The following is a 21,839-nucleotide window of genomic DNA, read 5'->3' as shown; positions in this document are numbered from 1 at the left end:
GGACTAGGCGTTTGCTGGGGAATAAAAAACAGTGTGTCTCGCTGGATGTCGGCGGCGTTCACGTGGAGCTCACGCGCTTCAGGTTCGTCCAGATTTTTATTTATTTTTTATTTTTTTAGCCAAACAAACTGGGTCGCGTTATAAAGCGCAAGAAGAGTGCTGATCGTTTGTTGGATTAAAAAAAGATGTTTGCATGTTTGAGACGAAAGTGGAGCGTTAAAAGGAAATGGGGAAATTCCGTGCATAATGTCAGAATTGCACGCGCTTACGTTTATGTTGTGTGTTTTTCTGTTTACAAGTCCTACATGTCTTTCTTTTATCATGTTTATATATGCTACTTTAATGTTCACCCTAAAGCATTCCACCTTTAACCACTTGTTAACGGACTCTCAGAAATAAAGCCACCTAATAGTCCATTTCCTGGTCACGAGGGTGATGGTGTCATCCTGCATCTTCACTATCTCTATCGTGTGTGTGTGTGTGTGTGTGTGTGTTTCATTAGAAAACATGTATACAGTGTGTTATTAAAGTCATTAAGGATGCATTGTAAAACCTCTGAAGATGCACCACAGGTGGAACTACCAGTGACAAGTGGTACTGACCCCCAGGCCACAGGGTCTTGACCCCATGTCCTGAACATGTCAGTGTTTCCATTCTCAACACTTTCTGACGTTAAAACACTAAACTGGTCAGCACAGGGGGTAACTAGAGCAGTGGGCCATGTGCTGGAGCCATGTGCCTTGACCTTCTAAACTTGTGTGATCTTCAGCTTTGTTTGGAAACACAGCCATTGTTTTTGGGGAAAACACACTGGTGTTAAAGTGGACGTTTCGTTGGCTCCACTGCTTCACGACCCTCAAGGAAAAAGCCACGACAGCAGCTGCAGCCCCGAATTGGGCCCGTGTGGAAAAAATCAGATTACGTAAGCAGATGCAAAAACCACTCGATAACTGAGCGTGTGGGAAATTTATCACTCGATCAGAGCGTGAAATCCAGCTCCATTGTTTTTGTTTTACACGCGAGGTCATGTGAGGACAATGTGAGCTTGTAGTACTCACGTTTCTGATCACTCATTGATCATGCGACCGTTACTGACCGGTGAGGATGAAGGCTAACAGGTGCTTCCTCTGGGCCACACTCCGGGGAGCTAAGCTAGCGAGAGGAGATGGGGCAAGTCTGGAGCACTGATTAGAGATGAGTTCTTGTGTTTGTGACGGTAATTAAAGCGTCAGAGTGTGTTTCCTAAGGAAAATGTTTACATTCCTGAGAAGTTTTCTGCATGTCTATCATCACTGCATCATTACATTGAACAGTGTCCCGCTAGTACAGGTCAGTGATTTGGGATACTGCTCAAATGTATAAAATGGTTGTGTATGCTGAGACTGAGATCTCACACACACACACACACACACACAATGCTGTGTAACCTCGAACAAAAGTGCCCTTACACGGAAGATGAGTCATCACTGAGGTTTACTTCTGCCTCTGAAGCTGCAAGAAGCAGATTATAAGACCTCAGCTCTGTGAGAAATGTTCTAAGCAGATGCACTCGGGAATGTCTGGAGTTCAGTTTAAGTGGTTTGAGGTTTGGGATGAAGGGAGTGGATGAAACGAAGCTTTACTGTAATGTCATGTGCGTTGGTGATCGAGACGCTGATGAAAGACGTCCTGGATTAAATTCAGGACCAGCAATGATGACATAACTTTACCTGAGAAATGGGACAAAGGCACTAGAGTAACATTTGCATCAAAGAAAAACAAGTGCCAAAAGTATTGGGACACCCCTCCAGAGCCAGACCTTCTCGTCCAACATCAGTGCCTGACCTCACAAATGCCCTTCTAGAGGAATGGTGAAAAATTCCCATAAACACACTCCTAAATCTTGTGGAAAGCCTTCCCAGAAGAGTTGAAGCTGTAAAGGGGCGGGACAACTCCATATTACATTCATGTGCATGGAAAGGCAGACGTCCCAAAACTTTTGGCAGTATCGTGTATCTTCGATGTCTCATCATCCTGACGTGTTGTAAAATTATGAAAGCAGCCATCTTGGAAACCCAGAATAATGGTTCTTATTGTTTCCCTGCCTGCAGGATGGATTGTCGCTGCTCTTATTACAAAATGTTTAAGTAAAATTTAGACATAGTTGCTGAGCCTTGTGTAAATATTTGATGAAATGAAATTAGCTAGTGTAAAAGAAGAGAGAGAACGAGCCCCAAATACTTTTTGATTTATTTTTTTATTCCATTTTAAGGATATTTTTTGCCACTCGTTTTAATGAACTGTTATTCGTTTTAAAGCCAGGGTTTTGCTTTTATAAGATTGTAAGCGTTTAAAAAAAAAAAAAAAAAAAAAAAACCCAGACTCACTGATCACAGGAAGTGCTCTGGTGACCCGCAGCACCATTAATCAGATTTTCCACATCTGTCCACAGCTGTCACACAGTCCAGATCATCTCTTTCAGTTCGACGTTAACACACCGGCTCTGGGTTCAATCCTAATCTGTAGAAAAAAAAAAAAAATGCAGGATTAATTCCAACTCTAGTCAGAAGTCTGGTGTTATAATCGCAGTGTAGCCGTGTTATAGGACACGTGTGTGAGCTCACAGACGTGTTGCATCCGTCCTGCCAGATACATGCAGGAATGTCTGGAATTTGGGTAGAGAAGCTGGTTGAGGTTTGGGTATACCCCCCCACACACGTTTTTCCTTTTCCGTCCACCCCAGACTGATTCTCTTTTACATTAAGTCCTGGCATGAACTAGACCTCTGTCTGGCCTCACCACACCTAATGCAGTCAGATTTATTCTTTTCTTTTAACCAATTAACTATTGTACATTTAGTCTTGTTTTTTTTTTTTAGCCTAGTCCATATATATCATTCATACAAAATCCACGTTTTTACCTGGCCATTTTTTTTTTTACCCTTTTTGTTTGTTTTTTCAGCCTATCATTATACACTTAATCCATTTTTCCAGTCATTTTTACTTGCCTCATGAATCTGTGTTATTCAGGGGTCGATTCTCAATACCGTCTTTGAGTCGAATTCGTTTACGGATCAATTCTCAGAATATTTTGAACCGAAAAGAAAAGACGAATTGTAAAGATGTTCTTTTCAGTATAAAACTGAATTAAAAAATGCAGATTTGTGTAACCTGATCTGGGAAAATGATCGATTGGAACGTATGTTGAGGTCCGAGGCAGCGTCTGAGGCGTCGTTTTATACAGAAATAAAGCTCCAAAGTCGGCTAAAATGTCCGAGTTCTCAAGCATCGTAGATCGCAGCAGCATTTGTTTGAAAGCTAATTAATTAATTGATTATTTCTATTATTCCCATAGTCAAATCTTCTGACTCGAGGATATAAAGCAAGTGGGAAATTTTTATAAAGGTTTTAATTCATCCAGATTTCAAATATAGAAAGGTAAAAAGATCATTCTACCTTCATGATGGTGCTGGTCAGATAATGCAAAAGTGTCAGATTTGTCAGGATAAACAAATAAATAAATTTCACAGCTGCTGTAACTCTTAGCTGTTCATGAGGAAAGAGGAAGCCACAGAGACAAACAGGAGGGTGGGTGTCTTCCTCCTGCGTTAACTGAAGTTTTGGTGTGGAGGGAAAAGTGCTGAATGAGAGAGGGAGAGAGCGAGAGAGAGAGAATGGCGCTCTGAAGATAGTAACCGTGTTCATACACACAGAAGAGGAAATGGAGAAACACATTCTTTTGTAACCATTTGACTTCTGTCTCCTGTTACAGCGACCCGTTTACACACTGTCTGAATGTAGGTTTATCCACAGAGACAAAAAACCCAATAATAATAATAATTAATATCTATCTCGCTTTTATCTGTTTTGCTTTGCTTTAACTTTTTTCATTTTTTTTTGTATTGGTCTGATCTGATTCTTTGTAGCTACACTATATTGCCAAAAGTATTGGGACACCCCTCCAAATCAGTGAATTCGGGGGTTGGACTCGGCCCCTTAGTTCCAGTGAAAGGAACTCTTAATGCTTCAGCTTCATACCAAGACATTTTGGACAATTTCATGCTCTTTGTGGGAACAGTTTGGGGATGACCCCTTCCTGTTCCAACATGACTGCACACCAGTGACCAAAGCAAGGTCCATAAAGACATGGATCAGTGAGTTTGGTGTGGAGGAACTTGACTGGCCTGCACAGAGTCCTGACCTCAACCCCATAGAACACCTTTGGGATGAATTAGAGTGGAGACTGTGAGCCAGACCTTCTCATCCAACATCAGTGCCTGACCTCACAAATGTGCTTCTAGAGGAATGGTCAAAAATCTCAATGATCATAAACACACTCCTAAACCTTGTGGAAAGCCTTCCCAGAAGAGTTGAAGCTGTTATAGCTGCAAAGGGGCGGGACAACTCCATATTACATTCATGTGTGTGTAAAGGCAGATGTCCCAAAACTTTTGGCAATATAGTGTACCTATTTGCTGAACTTTATATTCCATATTTAACTAATTTATTTTAATAGTAACTTATTATATGACGTATAACATTAATGTAAGACTGCTATAGCTTTTAACCATATTCTAGTCCCCTATTTTACCTCTCTCTTAATCCAATTTGTTACTTATACATCTAAAGATTTTACCTGTACTGTAGAATTCTTTTTCTTTTTTTTATAATAATAGTTATATTTTAATAATAGACAGTTAACCGGTTGTATTTCATATTTACTTAACAATCTGTTTTAGTTGAGCAGAAAGACGGAGACTTAAAGGTTTGAGCTGAAGGTAAGTTAATGCCAGACATTTGCTGAGTGAATACGTGGCTTAATGAACGTAGCAGGCTGTCCCACACACCCCCTCCCTTTCAACCCCCTTCAAACCCACACACACACACACACACACACACACACACACACACACACACGGGATGTCATCCCAGAACATGTTCCAGATTCTTCCGTTTGCTTGTCATTTGCTTTTTCCAGTCCTCCGGTTCACCTGTAACACATCTATTGTGTCGTCACTCGGAAGAGTCTCTGCCATCATCCTGACCAATCACAGACTATCGTGAGGAACGGTTCACTGTGATTGGATGCATTTCAAAAGTCTTTAACCTTGATCGTTTATCTGTGTGGCAGGGTTTTATATTCCAATCCCAATTTCTATACCTGTAAATCTTTTCTTCATTAAAGCTGGCATCAGATTAAAAAAGCTACACAGTATTGTCAAAAGTATTGTCTGCCTTTCCATGCACATGAATGTAATATGGAGTTGTCCCGCCCCTTTACAGCTGTAACAGCTTCAACTCTTCTGGGAAGACTTTCCACAAGGTTTAGGAGTGTGTTTATGGGAATTTTTGACCATTCCTCTAGAAGTGTGGTCATTTGTGAGGTCAGGCACTGATGTTGGACGAGAAGGTCTGGCTCACAGTCTCCACTCCCAAAGGTGTTCTATGGGGTTGAGGTCAGGACTCTGTGCAGGCCAGTCAAGTTCCTCCACACCAAACTCACTCATCCATGTCTTTATGGACCTTGCTTTGGTCACTGGTGTGCAGTCATGTTGGAACAGGAAGGGGTCATCCCCAAACTGTTCCCACAAAGAGCATGAAATTGTCCTAAAACTCTCGGTATGAAGCTGAAGCATTAAGAGTTCCTTTCACTGGAACTAAGGGGCCGAGCCCGACCCCTGAAAAACAACACCTGAATGATCTGGAGGGGTGTCCCAATACTTTTGGCAATATAGTCTATTTGTTAGCTTGTTATTGGAGTAGCTGTAAAGCTAAACGGTGAAATACTGAACATGTAGAAAAGAAAGTAAGGCGTGGACGTAGGCTAGCATGTTCAGTGTGAACTTGAGGGACGCTGGCTAGCCATGTGCGCTCGCAGCTAAAGGCTAAATAATTGGTTCTTATATGAAACTTTTTAATAAGAATGGGATTAGAGAGTTTTTCAGCAGCACTCTTGTTAAGTCTCGGAGAAGAATTTACATGACCTACAGACTGTGTGTGTGTTTGTGTGTGTTTATAAACAATGAGACTCTTGTACAGCTTTTAGCCACAGCAGCCTTCATGATCATGTTATAGGGGTTTTCCTTGAGGCTTGTTTTACTTCCTCTGTTTTACAGAGGAAGTTTTAGAGGTTGTTTTACACAACCCTTGATTTAACATTTCTCACACACACACACACTTGTCTTTAATCAAGTAGATATTTGATTTTAAAGAAGTAGATAACTGAGGGATGTGAAACCATACTGCTGCTTTCTTTCACTGATTTGAAATGAATTCTTCTCTGTGAAATTAGTGCTGTACAGCGCAGTTAGCTACCTAGCCGCTAGAGATGACTCATCCTTAGCTAGCTCGCCATAGCCACGGAGCCTTTTATACAGACCGCGCGAAGCCTGAGTGACTAAAAATGAGACTTGAACGTTTCTATCAGATGTGATGGTTATTTGCTGAGAAAAACACTCCAAACAATTAAAATGAGTCTTTAATTACATGCAGCTCCTGGTCACTAATCAAACATGACGTTGTTTTTGTTCACACACACACACACTGGAGTCACATGTGGTGGGTTGCTAGCTCTGTTTCCGACACATGGAGAATGTGTTCCTTTTAGTGTGTGTGTGTGTGGTATTGCGTGATGAGCAGTAGGTCAACATCACACACTCCATTCCGGCTGCGACGATCCACACGACTATCAGCTCCGAGCCGCTCTGCTGGTATTTATATAAACACACTCATGCTTTAATGTGGGTCAGCTGTTTGCCTGTGTGTGTGTGTGTGTGTGTGTATGAAATAGGGAAGTGGTATAAAAGAACCTGCTTGATGAATGCCAGGATCACACTGCTGTACTAAATCACACACACACACACACTTGTTCAGGGTTTATATCGCTCTGCTCAAACATTTAGATCAAACCAAGAGTCAGAGAGGAAGACAGCATGTTGGTGTGTCTGTGAGGCAGCAGTAAGTGTAAGTGTGTGTGTGTGTGTGAGAGGGGGTGTTGCTTTTCTATTCTTAGTCATTTAGAAACCCTTCTTAGAGTTTACCGTCAGCTTCTTCGATTTAAATCTCGCACTCTTCTCTAAGAGACACACTTCCTCCAGCCGCCGTTCTGTAATCATTCTGTTTCAGCCGTCTGTCTGATTTTTAATCGTGTGATTCACTACGGAGATTCACACACACTGTCTGTGTGGGTGGGTGTGTGTTTAGCGTTAGCGGCTATTGGCTGTGATGAAGCGCTGTATATTTATAGAGCTCCATGTGTAGACTAGTGGACGTGACCCTGAGGGCTACATGTGTCTGAATGACATGGGTGGGTGTGACTTTGGGAAAGAAGGAGGTGTGTTTGAGCGAGACAGCTGTGGGGGCGTGTCTTTCAGGGGACAGGTGGGCGTGTCGTTCAGGGGACATGTAGGTGTGACTGTCAGGGGACAGGTGGGTGTGCCTTTCAAGGGACAGATGGGTGTGTTTTTCAGGAGACATGAGGGTGTGTCTCCCTCAGGTGGGGGTGTCTTTGAGTTTGATTACATGAGCATAACAGAATGGCTGTGACATTCTAGTTAAAGTCTTCCATATATGGAGTCAAAGACACACCCACACTCCCATCCAACTCCTGCTTGCCATGCCGAGATACAACCTGAGTGACGTGTGACGTGACCCTGCTGCTATATTCAGTTGAGTCATGAGTGTGCAAGTGTGTGGGGTCTATTTTCAGCAGCGGTTGGGTTGAGTGAAGGACAGGGTCACCGGAGAAATACGGTGTGTGTGTGTGTGTGGTTGCATGTTTGTGGTTAATTTTTTATACACAAATATTTGGTGTAAACTTTCAGCCTCATGCTTCCAGTCATGTTCTCTTTTGTGTTAATGTCAGGACAGAGAACATGCTCCCTATACTGAGACTGACTGGTACAGAGGCTACGCCCATCTCACTATAACTGACCGCTGCAGAGGTCACACCTCCATAGCTGCACAGCTGTAAAGATAGTGTTAATGCATTAATTTGAGCTTCCTGTCTCTCTGCTCTTTGTTTTCTCTGTACAGATTTGCGTGTGTGGTTTTGACTGAGGAGCGCCTCTCAGTGGCCAAGCCATGCAGGTCCAGGATCTGATCTGGCAGTTCCGCATGCCTGAATTGGGCGACTTCAGGCAATATGTACGGAGTTTACCCACCAACACGCTGATGGGCATGGGCGCCTTCGCCGCCATCACCACTTACTGGTACGCCACCAGACCACGAGCCCTGAAACCCCCCTGCGACCTCACCATGCAGTCTGTGGAGGTGGAAGTGGAGGTACAGCTCTTATGATTTTATACTGAATGTTTAGTCCTTCCTAGATTTTGATGCAGTCATTAATTGTATTAATTGTGAAACCGCATTCCAACATCTCTTCTTAACTGTCTTGAATTTGCTACAACGACCTGAACGCTGATTCTGTATGATCACAGAAAGAGAAGGAGATGTGCTCAGCCTGCTCGGTTGCCATAGCGACAGCCTTGGCAACCACCAGCTTGAATTTACAATAAAAGGAGAAAACCTCAGGCCTTCGTCTTTCTCTGCCCGTGTCTTTATCTCTGTCTCTCTGTTTATGACTTTCCATCCCTTTGTTTTTCCTCCTATCTCTTTACTTTCTGTAAAGCTGTTTATAATCTGGAAATGTTACAGAGGGATTAGTAGAGAAACAGGTCTTCAGTCTTTGTATGAGTAATGATGTTCATTTCTTGCTTGCATTTTAAGCGTTTAAACACAGATCACGTCGAATCATGCTCAGGGCTCTGAGGGAATGCGGTACAGAGTAGGGTTTAAATCCCAAACTTCAGTCTTCAGACACGTCTTAGCAGCCCAACTAAATTTGGGATGTTTTCCAGGGTGGAGAATACGCTCGCCGTTCTGTGCTCTTGGATAGCGACAGGTTGATGATGCACTTCTACGATGATGCAAGGACCATGTACGAGGTGTTTCTGCGTGGAATCAGAGTCTCCAGTGAGTGGCCAAAAATAAACACCACTGTTTTTTACAAAGTAGATGTTTCATCAGTTTGAGACAATGATGTTGAGTGTTATTTTTGTTTGTCCTGCTCAGATAACGGTCCTTGTTTGGGATCGAGAAAACCTAAGAAGCCGTATGAATGGCTCTCGTACAAAGAGGTAAGATGCCATGGGTGAATACTGAATTAACAGCAGCAGATTTTAGGTGTGTGACATTTAAAGCAGGCCATTTTTGAACATCTTGTAACCAGTCAGTCCACATTTCCCATTCCCAACGCCACTGTAACCAACTGGACCTTATTTCCCATTCCCACCACCACCCCTGTAACCAACTGGACCTCCTTTTTCATTCCCACCACCACCCCTGTAACCAACTGGATCTTATTTCCCATTCCTACCACCACCCCTGTAACCAACTGGATCTTATTTCCCATTCCTACCACCACCCCTGTAACCAACTGGATCTTATTTCCCATTCCTACCACCACCCCTGTAACCAACTGGATCACCCCTACCACCACTGTAACCAAATGGACAACAGTTTCTATTCTTCACCCCAGTATTACCAGTTGTCCCTCACGACTCTGTAACCAGTCAGACTATAATTACTGTCCAGACCACAGTTCCCACACCTGAAGACACTAACTTACAGACAACAAATCCTGCACCAGCCCACCATCTTCCCTCTCCTAAATAAACTCTCTAATTTGAGTTCAGTACTTGTCCTCCTATGCCAAGGTAATCGTTTGATACTAGCAGAATACATTTCTATATTGTTCAAATTGTGCCATATCACTCTTATAATTCTCTATGATAAACGTCTATTCATGCAGAAGTGTTATTTAGAATATTGTGTGTGTGTTTGTGTGTGTAGGTTGCAGACAGGGCAGAGATGATTGGTTCAGCATTGCTCCACAGAGGTCACAGTAAAGAAGGAGACAAATACATCGGTATCTTCTCCCAGAACAGACCTGAGGTGCGCATTGGTGTATCATTATTTGCCCATGCAAGCATTAAGACTCTAATCTTACACTACCCTGATGAGTCCATGCTAACAGTATTGTGATTCACAAAAGAAGAATGCAACAGATGATGATGTCATCACTGGTTCACCAGCTTGAAGCATTTATTGCAAGAAATAATGCAAGCAAATATTAAGCTTTTTTTCAGCTAGCACTGTGTTCCAATAGTTTAGCTCCCATTTTAGATGTTGTGTTTCCGTAGTTTTCATATTTATTTTTTGATCCCAAACCCAAAAGTCTTCAAGAATTGACTCTGATGTTCCAGTACTATCATAAGGACTGTGTTATGTTACTGATTATTGGCTCTGTGGTTACAGTGGACGATATCAGAGCTGGCCTGCTACACCTACTCACTGGTGGCTGTTCCACTGTATGACACTCTGGGCACTGAGGCCATCAGCTACATCATAGACAAAGGTAAGAACACACACCAACACACACACACACCGAGTTTGACTAGGCTTGAGCAGTTTTGCTGGTTTGCTCCAAGTTAAAATCACGTAGCAAAACTGAACCAGTGACAGTTTCCACCTTAGTCTACACAAAATAAATACAAAAAAAAGAATTTATTAACTCAGGTTAAATGAAAGTGAGTGACTGTGGAAAAACGATCTATTCAAACACATTGAGCAGCGTAGCGGCATTTTAATCAGAAATAGAGCTCCAAATTCGGCTAAAATGGCCGCCTTCCACAACTTCTTCTTTCTCAGGCACTGTAGACTGCAGCAGCACCAGGCTGGCATCGAGTTGTGCAGCCAAATAACTTGCACATCGTGTTGGTCATTGTGATCTAAAGCTTAGCATGTAAACTTTACATACTGCATTAGGTGCATAATTAATAGAACAGACATGTCACATGATTAGTTTGGGTGTCTCTGTCCTCCTCTCTCTCTCTCTCTCTCTCTCTCTCTCTCTTTAGCTGAGATCTCGACGGTTATATGTGACGTGGTCCAGAAGGTGCGTACGTTGCTGGACTGTGTGTCAGGTCGAGAGCACAGCATCAAGACCATCGTACTGATGGAGGAGAAGGACAGTGAGCTCACGGGACAAGCGGAAAAGGAGGGCATCCAGATTATCAGCCTGAGAGAACTGGAGGTTCACACACACACAAATACATGTGTATGATTATATACAGCCAAATGCAGACACCTTTGTGTGTTACCAACTATACACACACTTGCTCTTTAAATATTATCCTCACACAGGTGTTATCTGATTTACTTACACAAACACACGTACACACAAGCAGCTAAACCGAGTATGTTTCTTGCAGGCTCTTGGCAAAGCCTCCCACAGACGCCCGATGGTAAGCAGAATCAGGATTTAATTCCTGCATTTCAAACAGAATGTAATGAATAATTTGTGCTGCTGTGAACAGATGGGTTGCTTTGATTTATGGATTTTCTTGTACTGTAGCCTCCGACACCTGAAGACCTCGCTCTGATCTGCTTCACCAGTGGAACGACAGGTGTGTGTATGTGTGTGTATGTGTGTGTGTGTGTGAGAGAAGAGTGTATAAGTTTCATTATCTTGGACTTGGACTGTTCATTTAAAAACCTGTTTTATTTTCTCCCATCAGGGAATCCGAAAGGCGCGATGCTGACACACAGCAACGTCATCTCCAACTGCGCCGCCTTCATCCGCATCACTCAGGTACAGCCGACGGTTTCTGACTCGGCACACACGGGTCACTGGGAATTCGTTAGCAGCCTGATAAATAAAACAGAAACATGTTAGCGTATTTACACCGTATCTTTCTGGGTTCAGAGCTGTTTCATGCTCAGATGTACACGTCTTTGTCTTAAAAGAGGAAATGTGTTCGATTAGTGTGGATTGATTTTGCGACAAACTTTAGGTTTAGTACTTTTATACGACTTATGATCTCATAACATGTAAAAATGTCACTGTGATGTCGCAGTATTATTTTTCTTCTACTCTACTAATTTGTCAAAGACTCTTTAATTAAAGAAGAATGCCACATTTGTCCCTGGTTATATTGTAGCACCTGCAGTCGGACTTTCCCTCTCAAGCCACTGTTTATTGTTTCTCAAAACAAGGCAGTTTGTATTATTGTTAGCTGAGATTTAGCCTAAAGAAGCAAACCTCAGACAACAAACATTTGTTTTATTGTTGCCCGATTGCATTTGGTGAAATTTATGATGTTTTTTCCTTCACTTATGATGTTTTTGTTTCATTTCCTGTTTTATTGTCCACCTGCTTCCTTTCCTGCTGCGTGATTTGTGTGTGCCTGTGAGTAGGCAAAGATAAGGCTGAATCGTCACGACACGATCATCTCCTTCTTGCCTCTTGCTCACATGTTTGAGAGAGTGGTGGAGGTACAGTGTGATTTACCCTGCATGTGTGTGTGTTTTACAGATACACTGCATGCTCAACCACACTGATATCCACATATCCTACCTTCCCCTCGCTCACATGTTCGAGAGGGTGGTAGAGGTACGTATGAAACTGAGCTACACTAAGAGAATGTGTTGTATTGTTGTAATGAATCGGCACACACAGGTCTGGTTTACAGTGGGGGGTGGGGGTTGGAACTTGGAACTAATCCTCTATAACAACACGCAACCTAACCCTGGGCTAACCCTGAGTGATAACGACTGAGGGAAAATTAGCTAGTTAGAAGGCTAATAAGAATAAATAAGAATTTTAAGTGTAGATAAATCACTTAAACTTTATCATATGCCAAAATGTTAAATTAGGATGTTGCGAAGTTACGAATTACTTGGCTAATATTGGCAAAAGCAAGAAAAAATGTTAAGAATATACAAACATCTTACATGCGGGTGAATTAGAAAGAGAAGAAAAGGCTCTATATATACACAAGATGACATTTTTAACACGCTTAACATTTCTCATTAAACAGACTTCTGATGTTTATAACGAAAAACCTCAAGGTTACCTTTCATGAACATGAGCTAGCTAGATAGCACTTGGGTGATGTAATTAACAAGTATTTTTGTCGGACCTGCTACAGTTGTTGTATTTAGCTTAAGAACTGAATGTGAATAAATTGGACTGCATGCATGTTTGAGCAGTTTACACACAGATCTGCTGGAAATGTTCTCCTCTAACCAGGCTAAATATTGTGTGTGATTTTATTTACTTATCTTGATGATTTATGTATAGAGTGTGATCCTGGTGCACGGAGCAAAGATCGGTTACTTTCAGGGTGACATTCGTACACTGATGGACGATCTGAAGACTCTCAAGCCCACGGTGTTCCCCGTGGTCCCCCGACTCCTTAACCGCATGTTCGACAAGGTGACGACACACATTCAATACACACACGTGTGTGTAATCATGTACACACTCCCCTGTGATTGTTGATGGGACTTGCTCCATGTATGTCATGAAATTGGGCAGTCGAAGGCTGTGCATTTGAGCTAAAAGTGAGAAATAAAACCAGGGATGCCTCAGTGTTTGCCTTTTGCTAGCTGTGAGGCGTTATTTTTATATATATATATATATATATATATATATATATATATATATATATGTAATGAAGACCATAAAAAACAAACATAAAACTCCTCAAAGTGATTAATATGCCGTGTTCAGATCTTTGGGCAGGCGAACACTCCTCTGAGGCGCTGGCTGCTCGACTTCGCCACCCGGAGGAAAGAGTCGGAGCTGCGCAGCGGCATCGTGAGGAAGGACAGCATGTGGGACAAGCTCATCTTCAACAAAGTCCAGGTAACACAGAGTGGAAACTAACGAGGGAATTTGGTGCCAATGAAAAGTGACATATTCAGCTATCTGGACATTTTATGGTAAATATTAACACACCAGTAACACCATTGTTGTGTGTAGGTGAGTCTGGGTGGGCATGTGAGGCTGATGATCACCGGTGCTGCTCCAGTTTCCCCCACAGTGCTGACGTTCCTGCGAGCTGCTCTTGGCTGCCAGGTGATATATTACACCTACTTTATTACATCACATAATTTTCTTCTTGCCATCAATAAATCAGATGGTGAAGAAGTGCTGCCAGCACTGCTGTGAACTACTGAGCTACAGCAGCTAAAACTGATTCACAATCACTTACAGCTTCCTAACTGGACTGACTGATCTCCAGGAGCCTTGGTGTTATACTGTGATGATTAAGCAGTGTCTGTGTGTATGTATTTTTTTATCAGCTTGCTGTTCTCTGTGTGACAGTTTTATGAAGGTTATGGACAGACAGAATGTACTGCAGGATGCTCCATGTCAATGCCAGGAGATTGGACGGCAGGTAACACTACCAACACACACGTTCTCACGATTTATGAGGTTTGACTTAGAGATATACTTGCGGAACTTGCTGTGTTGTGTGTGTTTTAGGTCACGTGGGTCCTCCTTTACCCTGTAATTATGTTAAACTGGTGGATGTGGCAGAGATGAGCTACTATGCAGCCAATGGGGAAGGGGAGGTGTGTCACTGCTGCATTTAAACTCCTCATAGCCAATCCTGAGTGTGACCTATATAAACCTGAATGTGTTTATATGGTGATTTTTTTTCTGTTTAGGTGTGTGTGAAAGGACCAAACGTGTTCCAGGGCTACCTGAAAGATCCAGAGAAGACGGCGGAGGCCATCGATAGCGACGGCTGGCTGCACACGGGTGATGTCGGCAAATGGCTTCCGGTAAATTAGTCATGTTTGTACATATTTATAGTCAGGTGTGTTTTTCAGAAATATATAAATTAATCTGAAAACAATCAATGCCTAGATTCAAACGTGTGTGTTCAGATCAGGATCTTTTATCGTATCTTCTTCATGTCACAGAACGGCACTCTGAAGATCATAGACAGGAAGAAGCACATCTTTAAGCTGGCTCAAGGCGAGTACATCGCTCCAGAGAAAATCGAGAACATCTACGTCCACAGTGACCCCGTGGCGCAGATCTTCGTTCACGGAGACAGTCTGAAGGTCCTACAAACACACCACAATGAAGCTGGTGAAATATAGGGGTGTGAGTAAACATTAATTATGGTGTGTGTGTGTGTAGGCATGTTTAGTCGGCATCGTGGTACCAGACCCGGACATCCTCCCAGGATGGGCAAAGAAGCGAGGTCTCGTGGGCTCCTACCTTGACCTGTGCAAGAGCAAGGTGACACAGAAACACACAGTGTAACAATAATTTGTTCATGGCAAGGTCACATGTCAGATCATTCTACATTAAAGTTAGTTTTGTTAAATTAATCTAAAAACATATGTATTGATATAGCAGCATTTTAGAGTGGAATGTTACCGTTTGCCTGGTTTGTATGCTTACAAGTGAGACTTCCTCTTTTTTTTTTTTTTTTTGCCCATTTCAACAGGAAGTGAAAAATGCCATTCTTGAGGACATAGTTCGGCTGGGGAAAGAGGGCGGTCTGAAATCCTTTGAGCAGGTCAGCTGATGGTGGTGGTCAGCTCTGTGGGCAGACAGCCTTCCCTAATTCCTCTCTCCTAAGCGTGTAGAGAACATGATAGATTTTTATAGCTGTAAAACTACCCATTCAAGTTATATCTGTATAAATCTCTTAACACTAGACTGGTCTCAGTCTAGTGTTTTACAGGAACCTGGCTGTAGATCTAAAAACTCCTTAGGAAAGCATGAGTCCATCATCTTCTGGTTAACAGCACAGATCAATAAAACATCTGCCTAATATTGTGTAGGTTACATCTCCCACCGAAACAGCTCTGGACTCCACAGGACCCATGACGGTGTGCTGTGGTAACTGGTACCATGATGTTAGCTGCAGATCCTTTAAATCTTCTAAGTTGTGAGGTGGGGCCTCCATGGTTCAGACTTGTTTATCCAGAACATCCCACAGACACTCAATCAGATGGAGATCTAGGAAATTTGGAGGCCAAGTCAGCACCTTGAATTCTTTGTCATATTCAATTTTTGCAGTGTAGTAGGGAGCTGTTGAATAAGGACACTGTCTTTAGGGAATACTGTTGCTATGAAAGGGTGTACTTGGTCAGCAACAAATGTTTAGATAAGTGGTATATATCAATGTAACATCACCAAGAATGCCAGGACCCAACGTTTCCCAGCAGAACATTGTCCAGAGCATCCACACTTCGCCTTCTTCCCATAGTGCATCAGGATAAAATCTTTTCTTCCAGTAAATGACTTGCATGCACCTAGTTCTCATGCACATTGTACAAGCTCTCGGTGATGGACAGGAGTCAGCATGGGTATTCTGACTAGTCTGCAGCTACACAGCTCCATACACAGCAAGCTGTAGTGCTTTGTGTGTCCACACACCTTTTTCAGAATTATTTCAGTAGTTTGTGCTACAGTTCCTCTTTTGTGGGATCAGACCAGACTGGCTATCCATTGCATATCGGGAACATCCAACAAGATTTGTTGCTTTGGATATGCTTACAGCTAAACACATGATTCCAACACATCAATGCTGAGAAATGGCCGTTCACTTGCTACCACAAAAGTGTTCCAAGGAAGGACAACTGGTGAACCAGCAACAGGCATCACTGATGTGTGTGAGGAGTGAAGGCTGGGATGACTGGTCCGATCCCACAGAGGAGCTTCTGTAGCACAAACTGCAGAAAGAGTTGCTCAAAAGCTGTCAGAGCTTGCGGTGTTTGAAGTTGCATAACTGCAGACCGGTCAGCGTCCATGCTGACTCCTGTCACATGACACCAGGCTGCACTATGGAAGAAGCTGAGCCAGCAGAGGCAGTGTGATTCTCTGGGCAATGTTTTGCTGGAAAGCCTTGGGTCCTAGCATTCATTTGGATGTTACTCTGACACGTACCACTTGTTGCAGACCAAGTACATCCCTTCATGGCAACAGTGTTCCCTAATGGCGGTGTCCTCTTTCAGCAGGTTAATGCTCCCTGCCACACTGCAAAAATTGTTCAGGAATGGTTTGAGGAACATGACGGTCTTTGAGGTGCTGACTTGGCCTCCAAATTCCCAAGATCTCCATCTTAAGAGGCATCTGCGAGACGTTCTGGAAAAAGCGAGTCCGATCCATGGAGCATCCACCTCGCAGCTTAAAGGATCTGTGGTGCCAGATACCACAGAAACCTTCAGAGGACTTGTGGAGTCCATGCCTCGCTGTCTCAGATGCTTTGTTGAAGCAAATATATTATAGCCATGTATTTATGGCAAAGAGTTTGAACTGTAGATAACTGCATTACTAAAGAAGCAATGCTCAGGGTTTTAAGGAATTTCTTTAAATTAGTGAGACTAAATAAATGAGACTGAAATTAGTCCAAGCTTAGAGTTTGAGCTGTAGCACTGAACCTTACCTGCTGATGCACTGTTTCTTAAGACAAGCAGATAAGACAAGGCCAAGTGATCAGATACACAACACAGCAAAAGAAAAATCATGCACATATTCATTCAGTCACTACAGACAGGAGTATATACATGACATGCTCAGTGACATTTGAGTGACTGTCAAAATAGAAACAACTCCATTTTACAACTTTTTCCAGGGGTCTGCATCATTTAAGAATTGAACTAGTTTTGGACTTCATCCAGGTTTCATGTTCACTCTTACCCGTGTCTGCCCAGGTGAGAGACATCACCCTGACCCCCGAGATGTTCTCCGTGCAGAACGGCCTCCTCACACCCACCCTGAAGGCCAAGAGAACAGAGCTGAAGAACCACTTCAAAGAAGAAATCAATCGGCTTTACGCCAAGATCAAGATGTAAGCACACACAGAGCGGGAGAGAGAAGAAGCTGGAGAAAACTGGAGAGTGTGACGTGATCTCTCAAACGCACATCCTCTGTGTAAATAAAGTGCAGTTACGATGATGTCCACTTGGTGGCGCATGAGCTTTTTGCCTAAACATATTTAGGTAACCAATGTGATTTATTCAATGCCTTCAGGCCAGTAAATGCCTTCTGTCAATACCAATCATTTTAATAAGAACAGTTTAGGAAAAATATAAAAAAAAAATATGTAGCACTTCACCTCCCATTTATTATAAAAAAAAAAGTATAAACTAAACATGTCCTGACTGATCAAATGTTTGACAAATATATTTTAAAATTTTTTTTGTCCAAACTGTTCCTTGTAAATTACTATATTAATAATTCAGATGTTCACTCAGATGGTCTCACAGCAAAATGAAGACATTGAGAACAGGGTTTCCTTTCTTAAATTTTATTTTTTATTTTAAATGTTTGGTTGTTGCTAGCTTCAGTACGCTGCCTTCTGTATCTTTCTCTGTGCCATGTGGATCTGTATATGAATTATTTCTGTTTAGTGCCAAAGACTGATTGCTAAGTCAGGTTACGTTTCTAGCGTTGAAGCAAATCTTTTTATGGATTTATACGAATAGTTTTTGGTTTAAACCTTTGAACTTGATCGTGATTTTATAGCCGAATACACCAATCAGGCATGACATTATGACCACCTTGTGTTGAGTCAGGGCTGTTTTGGCAGCAAAAGGGGGACCGTCAAGGCATGGACTCCACTAGATCCCTGAAGGTGTGCTGTGGGATCTGGCACCAAGATGTTAGCAGCAGATCCTGTATGTTGTGAGGTGAGGCCTCTATGGGCTTAAAGGATACTTTTGATAGATACTGACCACTGCAGACCGGGAACACCCCACAAGAGCTGCAGTTTTGGAGATGCTCTGATCCAGTGGTCTAGCCATCACAATTTGGTCCTTTTGGTCAAACTCACTCAAATCCTTACGCCTGTCCATTTTTCCTGCTTCTAACATCGACTTTGAGGACAAAATGTTGACTTGCTGCCTAATATATCCCACCCACTAACAGGTGCCATGATGAGGAGATCTTATTCACGGCAGCTCTCAGTGGTCATAATGTTATGCCTGATCGGTGTATGTTTAAAATGAGAGAGAAAAAGCCGCCGTCGTGCCGTTATAGGAAAATAATCCAAGAAGAGTTACAGTTATCGTCCTGAAGTTGACGATTTTCCAATAACAACGATGGCCTAAAGTGTTTTATTCCTCTTACACAACAGCAATTTCGTCATTAGAACAAGAGTGCATTAATATAAACCTGTGGTTCACAGCTGCACTGCCCTCAGAGCCGCTGGTAAAGGAAATAAATCAACATCTGACCAGATGTGAGAACCTGGCATTGCTGTAATATTAAACTAAATTAAACACTCGTCACATTTATCATGCTGACAAGTTTACCTAAGCACAGAAACTGTTTGTATTATTATTATTCTTGTGTTATAAATTAAGTTTATTTAAGATCTTTCTCCGGTTGGGAAAAAAAAAATAAAATCACTGCCACTCCTATTTGACAAAATTCTGTACAGATTTATTTATGTTTTAAGTGTATGTATTTTTTTGTGTATAATTACTGCAGTACTGAAGGTCGTTATTTGTGTGTGGGTGAAATAAATGGATTCTATATCTATATAAGGTTTTGTGGTTTTTTGTAAAACTTCAGAGCGCTCAGTCTGATGGAGGAAAACATCCTGTTTTAAAATGAAGACTGACTGCATGGCAAATATTGTGCTATGTACAATCACTGCAGTTTGTATACACCGATCAGGCATAACATTATGACCACTGAGAGGCGCCGTGAATAAGACTGATGATCTCCTCAGCACGGCACCTGTTAGTGGGTGGGATATATTAGGCAGCATGTGAACATTTTCTCTTCAAAGTCGATGTGTTAGAAGCGGGAAAAATGGACGAGCGTAAGGATATGAGCGAGTCTGATGAAGATCGATTAATTAATTGCAATCAAAAGTATCACAGCTTACAGGACTTGAAGGATCTGCTGCTCACATCTTGGCGCCAGATCCCACAGCACACCTTCAGGGATCTAGTGGAGTCCATGCATCGACGGGTCAGGGCTGTTTTGGCAGCAAGAAGGGGGACCAACACAATATTAAGCAGGTGGTCATAATGTTATGGCTGATCGGTGTCATAAATGATGCACCCTAGTTTCATTCTCCTTTAGAGACAACAAAAACTTTTCTTTTTTTCTCTCTGCATAGAGAAAACCACTGACAGATACTACGTATTATTTCTATGTATAAAATAAATAAAAAAATAAATAAAATACCTGTACAGGTAGCACTCATCTGCCTGTAGAGGTAGCAGAGGTCAGCTTATCCTTCACAACATTTAAAGTATTCAACAAAATCAAAACAATGGATTACAACTGTGATAAAAAAAAATATAGGTTTCTAAAAGATAGCTAGCTAACAGTTTTCAGCAGCTTCACGGCTTTCTCACAGATAAAGCAGGCTTTTCCGCTATAAACATCTGAACACGAATAAATAGCAGCAGTCATGAACTGCTACAGCGACGTTAGGTGGAAAACAATTCTCCATCTTCCAGCGACGTTTAGCTTCGCTTCAGGTGGATGAAAATGTAGTTAAATGGCAACGTTAACATTCGTTTTGAACTGAAATCACTCGAAGCACTGTTATGTTCCCTGTCCTGACCACCATGTCCTCCAAATCTCAACCTACACAAGATAACCAGACCTTCTTTCTAACTTTCAAGACGTTCCCACTGATCCCATGAGGTTCTTATAATTAATTAATTGAAAACAACCTCGTCATGTTTCACCCGCAGGAGTTTGCTAGAACAGACGAGTTCATGTGGAAGGTCCATGGATCAGGGTTAGTTTAATTTCATGCTACTTGGAAAAAAATGATATTAGGTTGTGTGAAAACAGGTTGATGATAGCGTGGAGACAATCCAGCATTAAACGACTCCATCTAAAACACAAAAAGCAACAACTTACACAAACTTCACCTTCCCTGTTCATTCAGGAGAGAACCTGGATGAACTAGTACCAGAGGAATCATCCAAAAGTTTTTGAGAGAACTTAATTGGACAAAAGTTTAGAATTCACCCATAAGTGACAAATTATAATGCAAACACATGTTGCTGGGGAAAGGGAAGTACAAAAAGGGCTAAAACACCAGGTTTAATTTCAGGAGCACCTTAAAATGTTCCTTCAAATGGACACCATATTGAATATTGAGTTGAACACTGAGCTAACACTGAAATAGCCTCCTTTTGTTGGAAAACTGCACAAAAATGCCCCATGGTTTCCTCATCTAAACATCAATAATTAACCTAAGAGCTAACTTTTACAATTAAATACTCAGTAGAAAAACTTTCTTACCAGTTTTCCGTGAGGTAAAGTTGACGAGCAGTGATGTGTCGGTTCGTGAAAGAGTCGGTTCCTTCGGCGGTTCCAGAGAGAATCGATTCGCAGATCTGAGACTTTCCGTAATTGAACAGTAGAAAAAGACAGTTTTTTAAGCTGTATTTATTTATTAATGAGAATGATCAGCATTTATATCACCTAAATGTCGTAGTTTAAAGGCTAAAACCCAACTGAACTAAAATATTTGGCTAACATTAGACAACTAGCTCACCTTTGCTAACGCAACATAACATATCTTTGTTAAACTTTTACTTAAAAAAGTTCAATATGGATATAAATAATTAACAGAACTGTTCAGATTAAAACTGACATACTGAGAAACAAAAGTAATACGCCTTAAAAAAAAAAAAAACACTTTCTTACCACATTTATCCACGCCAAGTTGCATGCTTCGATGAAGGATTCGATTCCTTGATTCGACTCTTTGAGGGAACTGTTTGTGGTGATCGAACGGAGCCGACTCCGAAGAGTCGCTTCGGTGATTGGACAATAAATTCACACGCCAAAACAAAATCAGTATAATTTTCATTCTTAAATATTTTTTAATGAGTTTATATTTTAAAGTTATAACAGGCTTATAAATGTTTTAAGTGCTGTAGATTTTGTAGTTTTTAATAATGTTTAAAGTGATTCATGGTATGGAAGCTGTTATGAAGGATGATAACTCACCTCAATAAAAAATCCTTTACATTTATTTTAAATACACATTTGTGAGTGTATTA

At 41.7% G+C, this 21,839-nt stretch overlaps 1 protein-coding gene across 3 annotated transcripts; it reads left to right on the top strand.

Annotated features, from left to right (window-relative positions):
* Positions 1 to 21,811, top strand: acsl1a (acyl-CoA synthetase long chain family member 1a). Of its 3 annotated transcripts, none has more exons than XM_058384345.1 (21): positions 1 to 82; positions 8,013 to 8,261; positions 8,837 to 8,951; positions 9,051 to 9,115; positions 9,831 to 9,932; positions 10,296 to 10,395; positions 10,898 to 11,073; positions 11,252 to 11,284; positions 11,395 to 11,446; positions 11,558 to 11,631; positions 12,355 to 12,432; positions 13,123 to 13,257; positions 13,555 to 13,689; positions 13,807 to 13,902; positions 14,152 to 14,224; positions 14,314 to 14,402; positions 14,499 to 14,615; positions 14,757 to 14,900; positions 14,980 to 15,081; positions 15,293 to 15,364; positions 17,508 to 21,811. In XM_058384345.1, the coding sequence occupies exons 2-21, from the start codon at positions 8,061 to 8,063 to the stop codon at positions 17,646 to 17,648; spliced, it is 2,100 nt and encodes a 699-aa protein (XP_058240328.1). In that variant the 5' UTR covers positions 1 to 82; positions 8,013 to 8,060; the 3' UTR covers positions 17,649 to 21,811. The 3 variants fall into 3 exon arrangements, with proteins under 3 accessions (XP_058240328.1, XP_058240327.1, XP_058240326.1); XM_058384344.1 differs by lacking the exons at positions 1 to 82; positions 12,355 to 12,432 and adding exons at positions 6,668 to 6,688; positions 12,237 to 12,314; XM_058384343.1 differs by lacking the exon at positions 1 to 82 and adding an exon at positions 6,669 to 6,688.
* Positions 21,812 to 21,839: the final 28 nt, after the last annotated feature.

Source organism: Hemibagrus wyckioides, linkage group LG29 (assembly GCF_019097595.1).
Source record: "Hemibagrus wyckioides isolate EC202008001 linkage group LG29, SWU_Hwy_1.0, whole genome shotgun sequence".
NCBI lineage: Eukaryota > Metazoa > Chordata > Actinopteri > Siluriformes > Bagridae > Hemibagrus > Hemibagrus wyckioides.
The sequence above is the reverse complement of the archived record's forward strand: the minus strand, read 5'-3'. Positions and strand labels throughout refer to the sequence as shown.